At 50.6% G+C, this 15,707-nt stretch overlaps 1 protein-coding gene across 2 annotated transcripts in view; it reads left to right on the forward strand.

Moving 5' to 3' along the window:
• Window positions 1-15,707, forward strand: part of LOC125333264 (gamma-aminobutyric acid receptor subunit beta-4) — a 71,314-nt gene that overhangs the window by 38,850 nt on the left and 16,757 nt on the right. For both annotated transcript variants that reach the window (XM_048319090.1, XM_048319089.1), the window contains exon 4: window positions 9,447-9,667. In XM_048319090.1, the coding sequence (XP_048175047.1) occupies window positions 9,447-9,667 (221 nt within the window). The remainder of the gene's footprint in view (window positions 1-9,446; window positions 9,668-15,707) is intronic.

The following is a 15,707-nucleotide window of genomic DNA, read 5'->3' on the forward strand; positions in this document are numbered from 1 at the left end:
ACAAATGTGAGTTCCCTATCAGCTCCCAGCCCAACCAAGACTAGAAGACAGTGTTAACAGCTTCCCCTTCTGCCCCAAAAATGGTCAAATTCATTCACTGCCTTTCCTGAACTTCATGTATGGCCTTGCTCCTCTGCCCTTAGGTGGGTGTCTGGCCAAAGCTTGTCCTGCTGTGCTGGTTTGCCATGGGAAGCTAGAGGAAACAAAAATGTGTTTGACCTTTTCTCGTTAAGTGGCTACTCTCTGGAAGGACAATATCTCAGGCTATGGTGGGTTTTGAGAGCAAGCTGGCTGGTGGTGCAGAAACAGGACAACTGGGGGTAGAAAGGGCTCTGGGTTTTGCCTGGCTGCTGGCACCTGGGGGCCAGAGTGAGGAGAGCAGCCCAGCAGGAATGGTGTGCATCAGCTCGCAGATTTCATGGCTCAAGGATAGAAAGTGCCTGGCGTTGTTTCCAGAGCGCTTGCCTGAGGAAGATGTTGTGCCGCAGGTGGTGATTTTGGGATTGCTGCCTGTAACTCTGAGCGAGTTTGCAGTTCTGCCTGTGCTCACAGAGCAGGTGACACTCGTCCCCGTGCCCATCAGTTCTGGCTCTTTCCTCTTGACCTCTTCCTTCCAGCAGGACTGGGGCTGTTCAGCAGGTGACACGTGCTGCTGCCTCCTGCTCAGACAAGGCACTGAGCTACAGGCTCAGGACTCTGAAGGCCTTGTCACAGCAGATCCCTTTGGCTCAGGACCCAGCTATGTCCTCTAGCTGACACCTGCAGGGCCAGCACCATTCCAGGTGCTGCAGGGATAGGGCCAGGCAGGAGAGAAATAGGGCAACAAAGCCACACTTTCCCCGCACACCCTGAGTTGTTGAGGATATTGCCGACACCTGTCCCAGTTTCTGGTCATGCATTCAGCAATTAAACACATGCAAATTACTACAAAAGTAGATCAGATTAGTGAGGGGAAGGTATCCATGCAAAGTACTTCTCGAGTCCTGAAGAAAATGAGTTCAAGAGCACACAGACGTGCAGCACAGAAGGGCACAGAATATATCCTAGAAGCCAACCCTTCCTTGCACTTCTGGCAGAGAGGGTGCAGGTGGGAAGTGCTCTTCCTGGTTCCCAGTCAGTGCTGACATCTGGCTATTCAAAAAGAGGGAAAGAGGAAAAAGATTGTCTCTTTCCTACCTGCTGAGCTGAAGTCTAGGGAGAAGGGCAGTATCTGAAGTATTTGTCACTTTATGTATAACAGCTGTCATGCAGAACTTCAGACTTGTAAGCTGGGCTTACACTGGGCACTGGCACTTGCACCAAAAGAGAAATTAAAAGCAGCATTTTGGCAGGATGCTCTCCCCATGGAAAGTACAGCAAGTACAAAAGCTGCTGCCTCCTGCCTCCAGCAAAGGTGAGAGTCTGAACAGACTCTGTGCTGTCTCAGGGCTGCAAAGGCTGCTGGCAGGTATTTACTTGTGGCAGTTAAATGGTGCACGTTGAGGTCTGGGATGTCTTGATTTATCTGTTTGGAGATGGACAATCCCCTGTGAGGGCAAAGTAGTTTTCTTTGACAAGCTTGCTGAGGAAGGACTGTGGCCATTGTGCTCTGTCCTTCTTGTATATTCCTGTACATTTTACACTGTTCCAATTCCTTGCAACTGACTGCAGGCAGATCCTGTCTTCTCCCCTTCAAAACAATTCCTCTTATTTCTCCTATGCCCTCCTTCAAATGAAACATATTTGAGGACTACTTTGTCCTTTAATTTCTTTCCCAAGAATGACGGGAACAGGAGCCGGTGTTTAATCATCAAAGAAGTTGAAGCCAGCAAACTGTTCATTAGTCTCTGGCAGTGGCAGCTTGGTTTTTACTAAGTCAGATGTTCCATTTTTCTCCCTCTTTCTGGAGCATCTTGGCTTTCCTAATGTTCTTTTGTGATCTTGGACAAGGAAACCATATGTCATTTGCTTATACAGGGAAGGACTTTTATTTGGTTGCTTCTCCAAAAGGAGGTTCTTTATCAAAGTCAGGGGGGAAAAAAGTCAAGCGGTAACAGCCAGAGCTAGAGGTGAGTTGCAAAACCTCCTTTATCCCTCATGCCCAGAGCCCTGCAGCAGCAGAAGAGCAGTGCATTCTCTCCCCTGCAGAAAAGTTACTGCTCCCAGTACCTTACAAGTGCTTGGTGGAGCAGCCTCCAGTAGCAGCCTGGAATAGCCACCCTTACTTTCAAAGCCCCACTGAAAGGTATCCAACCCATTTGTCACCCACAGAAATGGACCGGGCACAGGCAGCGTCCGTCTTGCCAGAAGTGCTGAATTCTGAGCAAATATTTGACCTTTTCACACACATTATTCTTTCAGTTTCTGATCCTGGTGCCTGAGTCTAGTGGAGCCCCTAAAGAGCCTGCATGCTTGTGCCTCTGGACTGGTTCAGTGCTGGGGGTTCTCTAGGTCACAGCACGAAGGAAAATGATCTGACCCAGCCTGCCCATGGCCCACATCTCTTAGGAGCTGTGCCAGGGGTTTAGGGAGCAGCTGTCTGGGAGTTCTGTTCAAATATGGAAGCAGTTGGAAGATGGAGCCTTGCAGCAGCAGGCTCAGCATCCTTGAGCTGTTCTTTCCTGTGAGTGCCTTTCTGTAACAACTTGAATTTATTTTCCATATTAATTCCTAGACCTTCCAAAATACTCTTACGCTCCTGACTTCGTGCTTTTGTAACATTTAATTGCACCAGATCTGTGGAAAGTTACTTCCATTACCTTGCCTTCAGCCTATTCTTGTGCAACAACCCATTGCTGAACGTCAGACACTGCCATCCTCCAGCTCTGCTCTGCGCTTAACCCGTGCAACAGCTCTCCCTGCCTTGCTGCCTCCTGCCTCTATCAGAGCCTCTCAACTACTTCTGAGAGTGTTCACAGCTGTTTGTGCTCTGATGAGTAACCCTGAAGTGTCTGAAAGGAGGTGGGACCCCGTGAGCCTGAGAGCACAAGGTTGTGGTTGTTTACTGGCTTAATATAAGCACTACAGGGAGATGGAGAAGAGCAAACCTGGTTTATACCTGTTTTAAGGTGACGTGCAGATAGTGAAGAACTCAGCTGTGGAACTCATGGCCACAAGATTGCAGGTTCCTAAGGTTGAATATTCTGAGAAGTAAGATAAGCTCTCCTAAGAGAAACTGAGTATCTTCAATTAAGAAGGTACCAGCTCTGAGTGAGATCCTTAAATCTCAAAAAGCTGCAGGATTAAGTATCACAACAAAAACCTTTTTTTACTTATACTTTTCCCTGCTATTCTCTTTCCTGTTACTGAAGACAGGATCACAGAATCACAGAATGAACTGGGTTGGAAAAGACCTTTGAGATCATCAAGTCCAACCTATGACCTAACCCAACACCTCCTCATCAACTAAACCATGGCACTGAGTGCCACATCCAGTCTTTTCTTAAACACATCCAGGGATGGTGACTCCATCACCACCCTGGGCAGACAATTCCAGTGCCCAGTGACTCTTTCAGTGAAGAATTTTTTTTTAGTGAAGAATTTTTTCCTGATATCTAAAGGATACGACTGTATAAAGCCTTTTGGTCTGACATAGTACGCTTCTGTCTCCAAAACCAGCACAAACACATTTGTAGAACTCCGCTTGGGACCCAGGCCATGTTTGTGTTCTGCATGCTGAGTGAGACTGCAGGAGAAGAGGGGCTCCTTAATTTTGTATCCCTCCTCTCACTGCAGTGACAGAAAGGGACACACAGTGCCCTGTGGTGCCTTAACTACTCCTGCTCCACCCCTTGCTGGTCTTTGATCCCTTGCCAAGGGAGTTCAGGTTCCCACCCTGAGCTGACTCCCTGAAGTGCTGTGTCCCTTGGTGGTCTGGGCACATCCCTGCACACCATTCAAGGGCCATGGCTGGCCCACAGCCAACTGTTCTGTGTCCTCACTGAGTTGTGGTGGGTTCAGATAATATCTGCTACCTCCAAGCTTCAGCTTCCTGCTGCCCTCCAGTCTGTTGCTGCTTCAGCAGCAACCAGCCTGTGCTTCCTGCAGCAGGAGTGGCTCTTCTGCTGTATTAGTCCCCTCCCCTGGATTCACAACTCCTCTCCCTGCCTTGGCCCCCCAAACTTTGCCTTCCTCTGCACAAGTGTGTTCGTTCCTATGCTCACATCTGGCATCCTAACCTGGGACACTTCTCCAAGGGGCAGCATTGCTCTCGTGTGACAGTGGGTTCATTTCTGCTCCCAGGATGCACTGAGCCAGCACAAGTGGGGAGGGGTCCAGGGCAAGTCCAGGTTTGCTTCTTAAGGAGCATTGAGCTCCCAAAAGGGGCTCTGTGAGGTGGAGGAGGAGAAGCAGCTTATAGGATAGATGTTAATAAAGGTGTTTGGAATATGAGCCAGTGGAAATTCATTCTTGAATTCATACCAATAGTGCCAGCTTATTTCCCTTCTTGCTGTGCCTCAGCTGCTGTTCCCTTAGACTTCTCTGCCCTGTCCTCTGAGAGTCTGGGGAATCCCTGTGCATGCTTGGCTGAGTTTGTTGCCTCTGGGGTTTTGCAGGAAATACCTTCCTCCGTTCATGCCCCTGCCGTGTCAACATTCCAGCCGTTCACAGTGTACACCATCTTTGGTTTCGGGGTCTCAGCTGAGCCTCAGGAAAGGCTGTAATTATCAGTAAGCTCTCATCTGGAGATGGATTTTAGCACCCCTGTCCTCAGCAGCTGACAGGACACCCCATCATTCCAACACGTGGGGCAATGCAGGTAGCCTTCTCTTCCTTTTGCAGCATTTTTGTGTCCCTTTGTGGATGAACTCTGCACCGTGAGTGTCTGCCAGCTCTCGCCTCTGCCTTGTGTGCAGGAAGGAGGAGAGAGGAAGAGAGCAAAGCCTTTGGACAGCCTTGGGCAAACCTTTGGTGCTTTGGGGGGCTGGCGCTGGCAGCTCGCACGGAGCTGCTCAGCGGAGCACACCGAGCCAGGCATGTGCAGGGGTCCCTCAGGGACGGCCAGCCTCAGCAGCTCTCCAGCTTTCCAACAGGCTCAGGTGCCATCCGAGCTCCGGGAGGGGCTGGAGGGGAGCTGTGGTGCCCAGAGCCATCCCACACACAGCTGGGACGGGAGGGCAGCTCAGGGATGCTGCTGCGGGGGCTTCAAGGGCCGGGAGCATTGCTGGAGCTCTGCAGGTTGTGAGCCACTGGGGACCAGATTTCGGGGACAAACCGAGGGGTCTGGCCACTGCTGGGCTGGCAGAGATGGAGAAGAGGCTTGTTTTGAAACATGCAAGCCCTTTTAGCACAGGGGGCCTCGGCAGGGCTGAAACAGCTTTCCCCTGGCCAGAGCTGTTGACTGTGGCATTTCAGTCTCCCACAGTGGGATGCTGGTCAGGGCAGGGACAGCAGGGACATGGCCAGTTGAGCTCTGGTAGCAAAGCCCAGCTGGACAGAGTTTGCAGGTGTCTTTGTTTTTCCTTGGGATGGAAAAAGGGAGAACAAGTGGGAACATGCCATTTCTGGTCATATCCACCCCTCAAAAGCCCCCTTTGCTTTGTCTCAGCCTTTGTTTTTTTAAAAACCGAATTCCAGGTTCATGCTGAACAGTTTCCAAAGTGTGGTGCAACCTGCACGGAGTTTCTGATGAGGAGTGGTATCTCTCTTCCTCCAGCCTCGTCCCTCCTCCCCCAGGAGCCACCAGATGCAGCAGGAGGCTGCCCAGGGTGGTTTGGTACACCTGTGCTCCCTCCAGTGTGGGTCCTGCCTTCTATCCCAGTGCAGCAGGTGAATTTGGCAGGGCGAGCTGGGAGCTCCCCACAACGCTCCTCCATCCTTGCCCCAGCTCTGATGGCCATGGCCAGACTCTGGCCCTGCCTGAGCATTTTACGGTGCTCCACAAAGACCCAGTGGGACCCATCATTTGGAAGTGCTTTTGTGGCTGCTGGAGCTGCACTGGTGCAGGATGGAGAGGGTCTAGGCTGCCGGTTTAGAGGCAAGTGGAAAATCAGATTTGCCTGCACCTCTCGTTTGCTCCTCCAGCAGCACCCATGGAGAACTCTGCTTACTGGGTGTGTGTGCAGAGGGAAAACCCCTCACTTATCCCTTGCACAGGCAGCAGGGAAATCCAGCTGCGTTGTCTCACCAAAGCACCTCATTGGCGAGGTGGAAGGAAGAGCTGGAGGGGTGTGTGGGCTCCAGGTGTGTTTGAATTCAAAGTTCTTCACTGAACCTGGTAAATTGGCCAACTTCCTGTCAGCTGGTGATTCTAGGAAAGCCAGCTTGTGTAATATCTGTGGCATCAGCAGGCTTGTGAGTGTCATGGATTAGTGGGAGGTTTGGGAAAGCCTCATATTAGCCCAATGACAGATAAAACCCCACAACAAAGGCATCGTCATCCAAGGCTTGGAGGAGAATCAGGCTCATTACTTCTGATTCCTGAACCTATGAACCACTGCATGCCTTGGCTCCATCTGGTCGTCCTGCTGCTGCAGAACGCTGTCACCCTTGGCCATTATTGCATGTGCCTTTGAAAGAAAGGCCGTGATTAAGATCTCAGCAGCTCTGGAGCCTGGCCAGGATGTGGTGTGAGAGTGGCACATGGATACTTCATAACTGCCTGACCAGGACAGCGGGTATGAAGGGGAAAGCAAGCTCACAGCTTGTTCTTCTGGGTTCTGGCCCCTCTCACTTGCTGTATCAGTGCTGCCTCCAGCCCATGCTCTGTGCCTGCCCTATCCCTCTTCCCATAGCTTGGTTCTGCGCCCATCCTATGTCAGTGGCACTTGTCCTCCCAGGGAGACTGACCTCTGTGGGGTGGACACCTGCCCTGCTCTTCCTTCTGCCCAAAAATCCTCCCTGCTGTTCAACAATGTGATGAGAGCAGCAGAACAAGAAGTGGAGCACAGGAATCAGCAGAGAGAGAGGCTGAGGGAAACCTGAGGCACTGCATGAACCGTGATTATCAAGTGCTCAACACCTCCGTGATGCTGCCCAAAGAAATCTGTTGTGCCAAGAAACCCGGGAAGGTTGGAGAACAGAGCTCAGCCTTGGGCTGGGCCGGTTTTCTTCCCCTCTGCACCTGAAGAACATCATCGAGCTGATGGCTAGGGCGTGGGCTTTTCTTTCTGCACCCCTCCAAGTTTGTTCCCATCAATCCTGGGAATACAGAGGATGTGTTTAGAAGGTGCATTGTTCACTTTGTAAGCAACTTGCCCTTTTTTGTCTTCTGGAGATCAGTGACACCTCTTGCCTGCTGCTGCCTGAAGGCTGGCAGGAGCCTGCAGTGACAGCAGGGTGGCCTGGTTAGGGGTGAGGTGTTGCAGGGCTCTGTCAAGGATCAGGAAAACGCAGGTCAGTGAAGCAGCTTGCCGAGATGCGTGGGTGGAGCTCTCAAAGGGGGGAATAGAAATGATGCCTCTGTAGCCAAGTGTCCCACAGGAAGGGGATGAGTCTGTTTCTAACAGGAGTAAGAGGCTCTAGGAATTTGGGTGCCCTGCTCCGCTGTGCTCTCACTGCAGTGCAGCCCCAGGCATCCTGGGAGGGATTCTGGGGACAGCACCTTCCTTTGCAGGGTCCTGCCCAAAATGAGAATGTTTGTGCCTCTGAGAGATGGACTGTGAGGCTTCTGAGGCAGTCCTTTCAAAAGCAAAGTGCATCAGTTCCTTGGCCAGAAGGCTGTCACTGTGTTTTTGTTCTTTTCAAGGCAGCACAGACAGTGACAGATACAGCTCTGTATCTGCTGTACACCGCGGAGTTACTCCGTGACCTTTCAGACGTGCATGTGGGTCTGGATTTCTGAATCGTAGTTAGATACCCAAAAGCTGGCATTATTGGTGATGTGGGGTTATTTGAGCTTGTTTTCAGAGGTGTAATCAAACCTGGCTTTGAATGAAGTCTGTGGGAGAAGACAGGCAGGCAGATGCCTCAGTGCTCAGCCCAGATGTCGGTGCATGAGCAAGCTCCTCTCCAGCCCCTCGCACAGAGCTGGGATTTGCAGAGCAGAAACTCTCATCCTGCAAATCCCTGGGGTCAGGAGGATTCCTGTGGCACTGTAGGTACTGCTTGGGAAGTGACAATGTGTCTGTTCTAGATCATTTGCAAAAATGCTTTTTATTTAAGGACTTGGGGAAAAATCTCTGACTTCTGTTAGGTCACTGTCAACAGGACTTGTGCCCATTTCCTAATCAACATCCTATTATTTTAATGCTATCTAGTTTACCCCAAAAATCTCGTCTCCCAGCCTATTTAAGACCTGTTGTGAGAATGTTTCCTGAGAGTGTTTCCTGTCATTGGTGTGTACAAGACTCCTTCCTGTACTGCTTGTTTACCTGAGAAGAAGAAACTGTTCCTCTATTATGTGGCACCATACCGTGCCCCTGAACAGGCTGATTGGAGGCCTCTGGATGTCCCCTGGATGTGCCCAGCAATGAGTGTGGTTTCTGCAGAGCTGCAGCCACCAAGCAGCTCACGCTCCCTTCCATAAAATTCTTGTGTTAGCAACAGTTTTAAGTGTCAGCTTTTCACCATTGGACAGGAGGGGAGCAGGAGATGTATGGTGCTGTGCTAGCTGGGGATGGTTTGGGAATCACAGAATTACTTAGGCTGGAAAAGACCTCCAGGACTGAGTTCCACCTGTGACTGACCTCTGCTCTGTCAGCCAGACCACGGCATGAGTGCCATGTCCAGTCGTCCCTTGGACACCTCCAGGGATGGAGACTCCACCGCCTTCCTAGGCACTCCATTCCTGTGTTTAACAACCCTTTCCATGAAGAAATTCCTCCTGATGTCCAAATTTATGGGGAATTTTTCAGTAAACTGCCGCTTTTCCAGTGGATCATGCTCCACTGATGACAGATTTCCTCCCCATATGTCCCTTCCTGAGAACCACGATGAAATCCCAACTTAGCTCCTATAACGAGGCAAGTGCTGAGATCTTGTCACAGCTGGCCTGGCTCAACCTTGAAACCTTGGCCTCGAGGTGAGGTTCTCCCTGTACCCTTTGGAATGGCCTCAGCTTCTGCTGAAAACAGAATTGGCTTTTACCAACTGCGTGGTAATGAGCAGTGCCTGGACATGGGTGGATGGTGTTTGTGTCACATTTGTGTGATCAGTGGGAGAACAACCCTGGAAGTCTTTGCTGTGTAGCCACTGTTGGTTGACACCCTTTAGCCTGAACTGCTGCCGGTTGTGACAAGCTCTCAGCAGGCTGGGACAGCAGGAGTGGGATGCAGTTTTGCTTGACTGGAGTCAAGCATTTTGGCATTTTGTCCCCTGTAAATCTCAGGCTCGCTCCCGTTTTCACAGAACAAATCATGGCACACATCCCTCAAAAAAACAAAAACGAAAAAAACAACCAAAAAAACAAAACCAAAAAAAACCAACACCCAAGTGTTGGAGGTGTGGACACAAACATTTGGGTGCCAAGGAATTCGGAGAGGTGTTGGCAGTGGCCCCACACTGACGCGTGCCCGTTTCTCTCCCAGGATTACACCATCACCATGTACTTCCAGCAGAGCTGGCGGGACAAACGCCTGGCCTACAACGACCTTCCCCTCAACCTGACCCTGGACAACCGGGTGGCTGACCAGCTGTGGCTGCCTGACACCTACTTCCTGAACGACAAGAAGTCCTTTCTGCACGGGGTGACGGTGAAGAACCGCATGATTCGGCTCCATCCTGACGGGACCGTCCTGTATGGCCTGAGGTGAGCCCAAGGGTTTGCTTTTATGAGTTGCTGTTGAAAATGACACCTCATTTAAACTTCTCCCATTTCCAAAAATGTTCTGGCGAGGCGAGGATACTCAAGATACTCAAGTGTTACAGGGCTTTGTGTCTCTGTTCTTTCTCCAAGCTGGAAATGGCTGTTTCTTTCAGGCCTCCAACATTTCCTGTGCTGCTATAGATGGATGTTGGAGAGGGGAATAGTCTGCTCTGGGCGTTTCAGGTCACTGTCATTCATGTTGCATAACACTTCCATTTGAAACACTCATTTTCAGTTGCTTATAATTTTCTGCAAGTTTGGGCTATGGAGATGAGCCTTTGTTGCTTTGGTATCTAAGGCTGAATTTCTGGAGCCTTTGAGTCAATCCACTCCAGTCATTTTTTCGCGTTCAAGATAGGTTTTTGCACAGTTATAAAAACGTCTGTTTACTAGAACAATTCTGAAGATTGAGGCTTGAAAATTGATATCTGGTAGGAGAATGGTCATCAGTGAGGACACTTTTTGTGGTGTCTGGAACAAATTGACACAGGCAAGTCCAAGGCCTTTGAAATTGCTGTACTTGTGTGAAGTGGAGGGAGAAAAGGTTGATCTTACTGTGCTATCTGGGTATGTGAAGGGGCCAGGGTAGGTAATAAAGTTGAGTGGAGAGGCAGAGGGCTAAAAGGCAAATTTGCAGCTGCAGGATGCTGTAGCTGAAATCAAGGCAACAATTTTTCCAACCCTGTATTTGTTCGCTTTATTCCTAGTATTTGGGGTTTTTTTTTGTTGGGGTTTTTGTTGTTGTTGTTGTTGAGTTTGTTTGGTGAGGGGTTTTTATTTTTCTTGTGGGTTTGTTTCCCTTTTCAATTACCAAAATTCAGAGCTGGCTCTTTTGACCTGCCTCCACAAATATTTGTGATAGCATCTCTGGGCTTATATCCCAGTGCAGCAAAGAGGGAGGAAAGACCTTTACCCTTCTGATTTGCAGTATCAACTGTCATTCTGTGTCATGTTTTGTGGCAAAGTGTGACTTGTAGGATTACTTTACACCTCTCTGAGCAGAAGGGCTGTTTGAGGGAGGGTAGGGCTGGGTGTAGGCATGGTAAAGCAAGAGGCTGCCCAGAACATCATCCTGCCAAGGCAGCAAGGTGGTTGTGCCCTATGTTCTCCCTACAGCAGAGCCCTGGGGTCCCTGGGGTCATGTCTGTGCTGGTTTTTCCTTTCAGTTAATGAACACCTTCTGCTCCAGGCCCAGACACTGCAAAAGGTGCAACAAACCCAGCTTTGTGACCCTGTTCCTGTTGTGCCTCTCCCTTCCCAGGACAGGTACATCCACCCCTCTCCCTTGGGCCAGTGATGTTGTTTGGCTGAAACTGTCAGAGAGCCCTGAGCTGGCTTTACTGACCCACCAGAAAGACTGCAGCAGTCCCCAGTTGACTCCCCCAGATTTTCTCATTGTATTAAAACAGGAGTGAAGGCCAGGCAAGAAGATGCTTTGGCTTGGGGCAAGTAGGAGTATAAATTCAGGAAGGAGGGGGCAGAGTGCTGCTGAGCTCAGGCTGCTCTTTGCTGCTGAGCCAGCCCACCTGAGCGTAGAGCTGCCTCCCCCAGGCTGGTGGGCAATCTCTGCACACACCTGCACAGCAGAAGCACAAGTGCTGGTGTATTTTTATCAGCTGCCATTTAGTCAGCGCAAAGAACGAGCAGCGTGGACCCAGCAGCACTGGTGCCAGGCAGTGGAAGTCCTTGGAGGATTTGCACTCGAGCTGGCTGGACACTGTGCCAGCTCCTCGTGCACTGTCCCTTCCCTTCCCCTCCCATGGGGAAGGGAGCTCAGCTCCCTGGAATGACCTGTGCAAACGGGAGAGAGAAGGAAAATTGCAGCCAGGCCAATGAAAGAAGACGACAGCTGTCTGCCTGCCATTTCCAGGGCCTCAGAAAGAGCTGCCTGTGTTGGTTTAATTTTTGGCTGGTTTTCCTGGAAGCTGCTCCCTTGACCCCAGAGAAAATGACAGCTGCAAAAGTGAAGCTCTGAGCCACGGCAGCCCCTGCTCCCCAGCTGTACTTCAGGTCAGGATGGCTGGCTGAAAGCACTGGGGGTACAAGCCAGGTGCCCTGAATGCTTGAAGTCCCTCTAGCTTCGCTCACAGTGGTATGAAAAAGGATTTCTTTAGGGCTGCTTTCTATAGTGACTCCTGCACCTGCAATTTTGCTGAAAACAGGAGCACTAGGTCCAGTTTTGCAGGTGCAAATAACAGTGATACTACTCAAAAACACACAGCCGGTGTAAGCAAGCAAGAAAAAGCCCCTGAATATTCACCTGTGTTCCCCTCCCCTCTGTAAACGTGCAGCCAGGCTTGCCCTGCCAACAGGAGGGGATGTACAAGTCCACCCTGGGTTTTGAAGCCTGTTCTTGTCTTGTGTCGTATTTTGTGGAAGAATTTATGAAATGGAGTTGCCCTGATGGCAGAAGGCCAAAGGAGGCAATACCTGCTTCTTCTCCTTTGTTTGCCTGTTTTCCCCCGAGCGAGATCCCACATCCCCGCTCCTCTCCTGCCACCTTCTCGCCAGTTGCTTCCCCCTCCTCTGAGCTGATCCTGTAGCAAAGTGACTCAATCATGCTATTTGTGGCACAACAGTCATTTTTTCTCCAGCAGGCTCTGATGTCAGAGAGCAGGGAAGGATGACATCCTGGCAGGCCTCTGTCTTTAGCAAGTGCTCCAGCAACCAGCAGGACCAGGCTCAATCCCCAGACCAGACCCCAGGGTCCAAGTTAAGGCACACCCAAGTCACGAGTAGTTTCTGACCTCAGTGAGAACAAAACCAGGCTCCAGATAACTTGTTTGCACGAGTAAATGAAGCCCTGCAATCCACTGTGAAAGCTGGGTGTCAGAAAAGCACATTCTTCTTGTTTTTGGTGGAATTAGCAAATTAACGGATGAAGGGAGCGCGGTGCAGCTCCATCTCAGGGAAGCGTTCGATACAAAAGCTTACTCCAAAATTAATTCCCATCGGGCTCAGATTAAAAGCTGGTTGCCAGGTCTCCAACAAAAGGAATGAATAAACAGCAGCAGCGATGCTGGGATGCAGGACTGGTGCTCCCTACCCCCTTCCCCAACCAGTTACCAGATGGCACAAATCCCAGAAGGCCAAATAGAGCCCCGAGCCAGCCCAGAGGGCACTCTCAGCTCGGCAAACACCCAGTGGCATGGGAGGATGCAGGAGGTGTAACCTGGCACGGTGGTTCCTGGACTCACCTGGCCCCTGAACACCTTGCTGGAGTGAAAAGTGCCTGTGAAGCACAGGAGGGGTGTTCACCCACGACATGAAACAGGGGAGTGCTGAAACAATGTGGAAATTCTGCGCCAGAAAGGGAGGCTTGAAGGTGCTACCCACAAAGACAAAGCTGCTGGGTGGTGGAAGGAGGTCGATAACACAGTGAGGAAAAGCTGGATAGCACTGGCTGAATTTAATATATTTTTCCACCTAATGGCTTTTTGGTCAGAAATTGCATTGGTTTCGTCAAATTTTAAACAAAAAAAATTAGGGAGAAATTTTTTCATTTCAGAAAAACCCTTTCAGAGAATGTTGATGTTTCACTTAGGTCGATATTTCCCTCACTCTTTCAAGCTGCTTTACAACCACTATTGATGTTTGAGTAACAGAATTACCAAGGCTTTCTCTGGACCTCCAGACGCTGTCTGGAGCCCTGCCCCAACATTCAATAAGCTTTACATTATCACACATTCAAGCCATACATTGGTCTGAGATTTTTATTTCCTTTCGCAGCTCATGCAGCATCCATTTGGTAGTGAAACAAGTCGACACTTGTCAAGTGCTGATGTCACCAGCATTTTGCTGTCTGTTTTCAGAGACCTAAAAATAGCTACCACTGTAACAATGCTGAAATTCTCGTACGGTAATTGGGGAATCGTATTTGAAACCAGCTTTAAAACATCCTTCAGGGAAATCTTGAGGCTGTTTGGTTTCATTCTAATTAGAGACAGAACTGGATTTTGGCAGCACAGGTGATTTGGGGAGGCCACGCTGCATCCCTGGACTCGTGGGGGATCTGGGATGTTGGGAAGCAGGCAAGGAGCAGCGTGGACAAGCGAGCGGGATGCGATGCCTGGCTGGCGAGGAGCCCAGGCAGTGTAAACTGAGCAACTGGAGAACTGCAGAGGAATTTGGTGGCGGAGGCTAAATCCTGTGCGGAGGGAAGGAGGGATCTCCTCCTGAGAAGGTGGGAGTGGTGGTGGGGAACGTGTGCATGTGTGAGGTGGGGGTTTTTATTCCTGGCCGTGGTGATGTAAGGAGGTGTGTTTGAGGGATGAGTCAGTTCAGGAGCACGCAGAGGTGCCAAGGCATGGTGGAGCTCCCAGCCCAGGGAATGCTCTCCTGGGGAGGCAGAACCCTCTCATCGGTGTACAAAATCCCTTAAAGCAAGAGGGAGAGGATTGCTGTGCTTCAAACGTCTCGAAATTTGCGGGTTTGAGCTGAGAGGTGCTGGGTGTGTCTGCTTCGGCACCACTTCGTTTCTGCTTTCTGTGGTGAGTTCTCACTGGTCAGCTGCTCCTGGGGGACACCAGCCCTCTCATTTCTGACCCAGCTGTGGACCAGACCTCGCTGCTGGACAAGGCAGCAGTCAGAACATCCCTTCTGGCTCAGCTGGCACAGGGGAGCAGTGCAGGTGATGTCAAACACCCCATCTGATAGCCCATGCAGCCTTGGTGACAGTCAGAGCCCCTCATGCCACCCCAGAGCCTGCCCTGCCTGCTCCCCATGGCTGGGGCTCCTCCTGGGGGCTTCTCCATAGCCCCCATCCCCAACCTGCCCCTTGATCAGGATCCAGCCCTGTCAGTGTTACATTCCCCAGGTCCCAGGCTGGGATTATTTAGCTCTTCAGCCAACAGAAAGGTTTCTTCTGCTCGTGTCTCACTTGGACCCTGCTGTCTGCAGCCATATCCGTGTTTTCTCCATGGGTGTTCGTTGATTTTCTGCAGAAAATATGGCCTGATGGGTTAAGACAGGAGTTTTTAACACTGAGGAGCTTTTTTCTGTACAGAGACCACTGAGCAATTTTCTTCTCCCATCTCACAGGCCAGAAGGGAAGAAATCCACTATTTTTGCTTCCCTTTCCCTCCCTGAGAGAGGTTTCTCTGGAAATGTGAGAGATGATTCAGGCTTTACCCTGTCTCTGGGAGCTCTGCCTGCTCCCTCCGCAGGTTAGGCAAAGGCAACAGAAATCTCTCCCGTGGCAGCTTGGGTGCAGAAATCTGGACTCCTCTCCATCCATCCACCCCCTTGGAGCTGGTCCTGAAGCCTTGTCCTGCTCCCACCCCCAGGCTCTGCCTTTGGCCAGCTCCTTAGCACGAAGATGTGGAGGTTGGAGAAGAGTTCGTTAGGTGGGTGAGGGGAAATCGGGGTTAATGAAGAGCTCAGCTCCCCATTTGAGGTTAAGGATAGATCCTCTCCTGCATTTTTGCCTCCTAGGGTTGGGACGATGGATTTAAGAGGAAACACTTGAAGAAAGTTTAATACTATGAAATTTCTCAGTAATCTTAAAAGCCATGGAAGAAACTGGAGCTCACTCAAACAGGACAAAGCGGCAAAGCCAGAGCTGCTTTTCCATCCTTAATGTTCCAAGAACAAAGGCAAGCACCATCCTGGCTGGAATTGCTGCTTGTGCTACACCTCCTATGAGTCTGACTTGTTCATCAGCAGAAACAGAGGTCAAGGAGCAACCACTGTCTCTGACAGATCCCTGAGGCAGCTGGTGTGCCCTGAACCCCCAGCTCACCCTGGCAGCACCTCTTCATCTTCCTGCTTGTCCTCTCCCAGCCACCGCTCTTGAGCCTGTCCCTGGGCTTTGCCTGTTCTTTGCCACCTCTTGCAGGTTTGTAATGCTGGTTTTTTAATGCGACTCGTGCCAGCCTGATGCTCTTGAAGGGAGACACCTCTGTTAAGTGCAGGTCACTGATATCTGAACCCACTGCACCAAAAGAACCTTTTTAAAGGTGTTCCACCGCTCCCTTGTCCCCCA

The sequence above is a fragment of the Corvus hawaiiensis genome, chromosome 14, assembly GCF_020740725.1.
Source record: "Corvus hawaiiensis isolate bCorHaw1 chromosome 14, bCorHaw1.pri.cur, whole genome shotgun sequence".
Taxonomy (NCBI): Eukaryota; Metazoa; Chordata; class Aves; order Passeriformes; family Corvidae; genus Corvus; species Corvus hawaiiensis.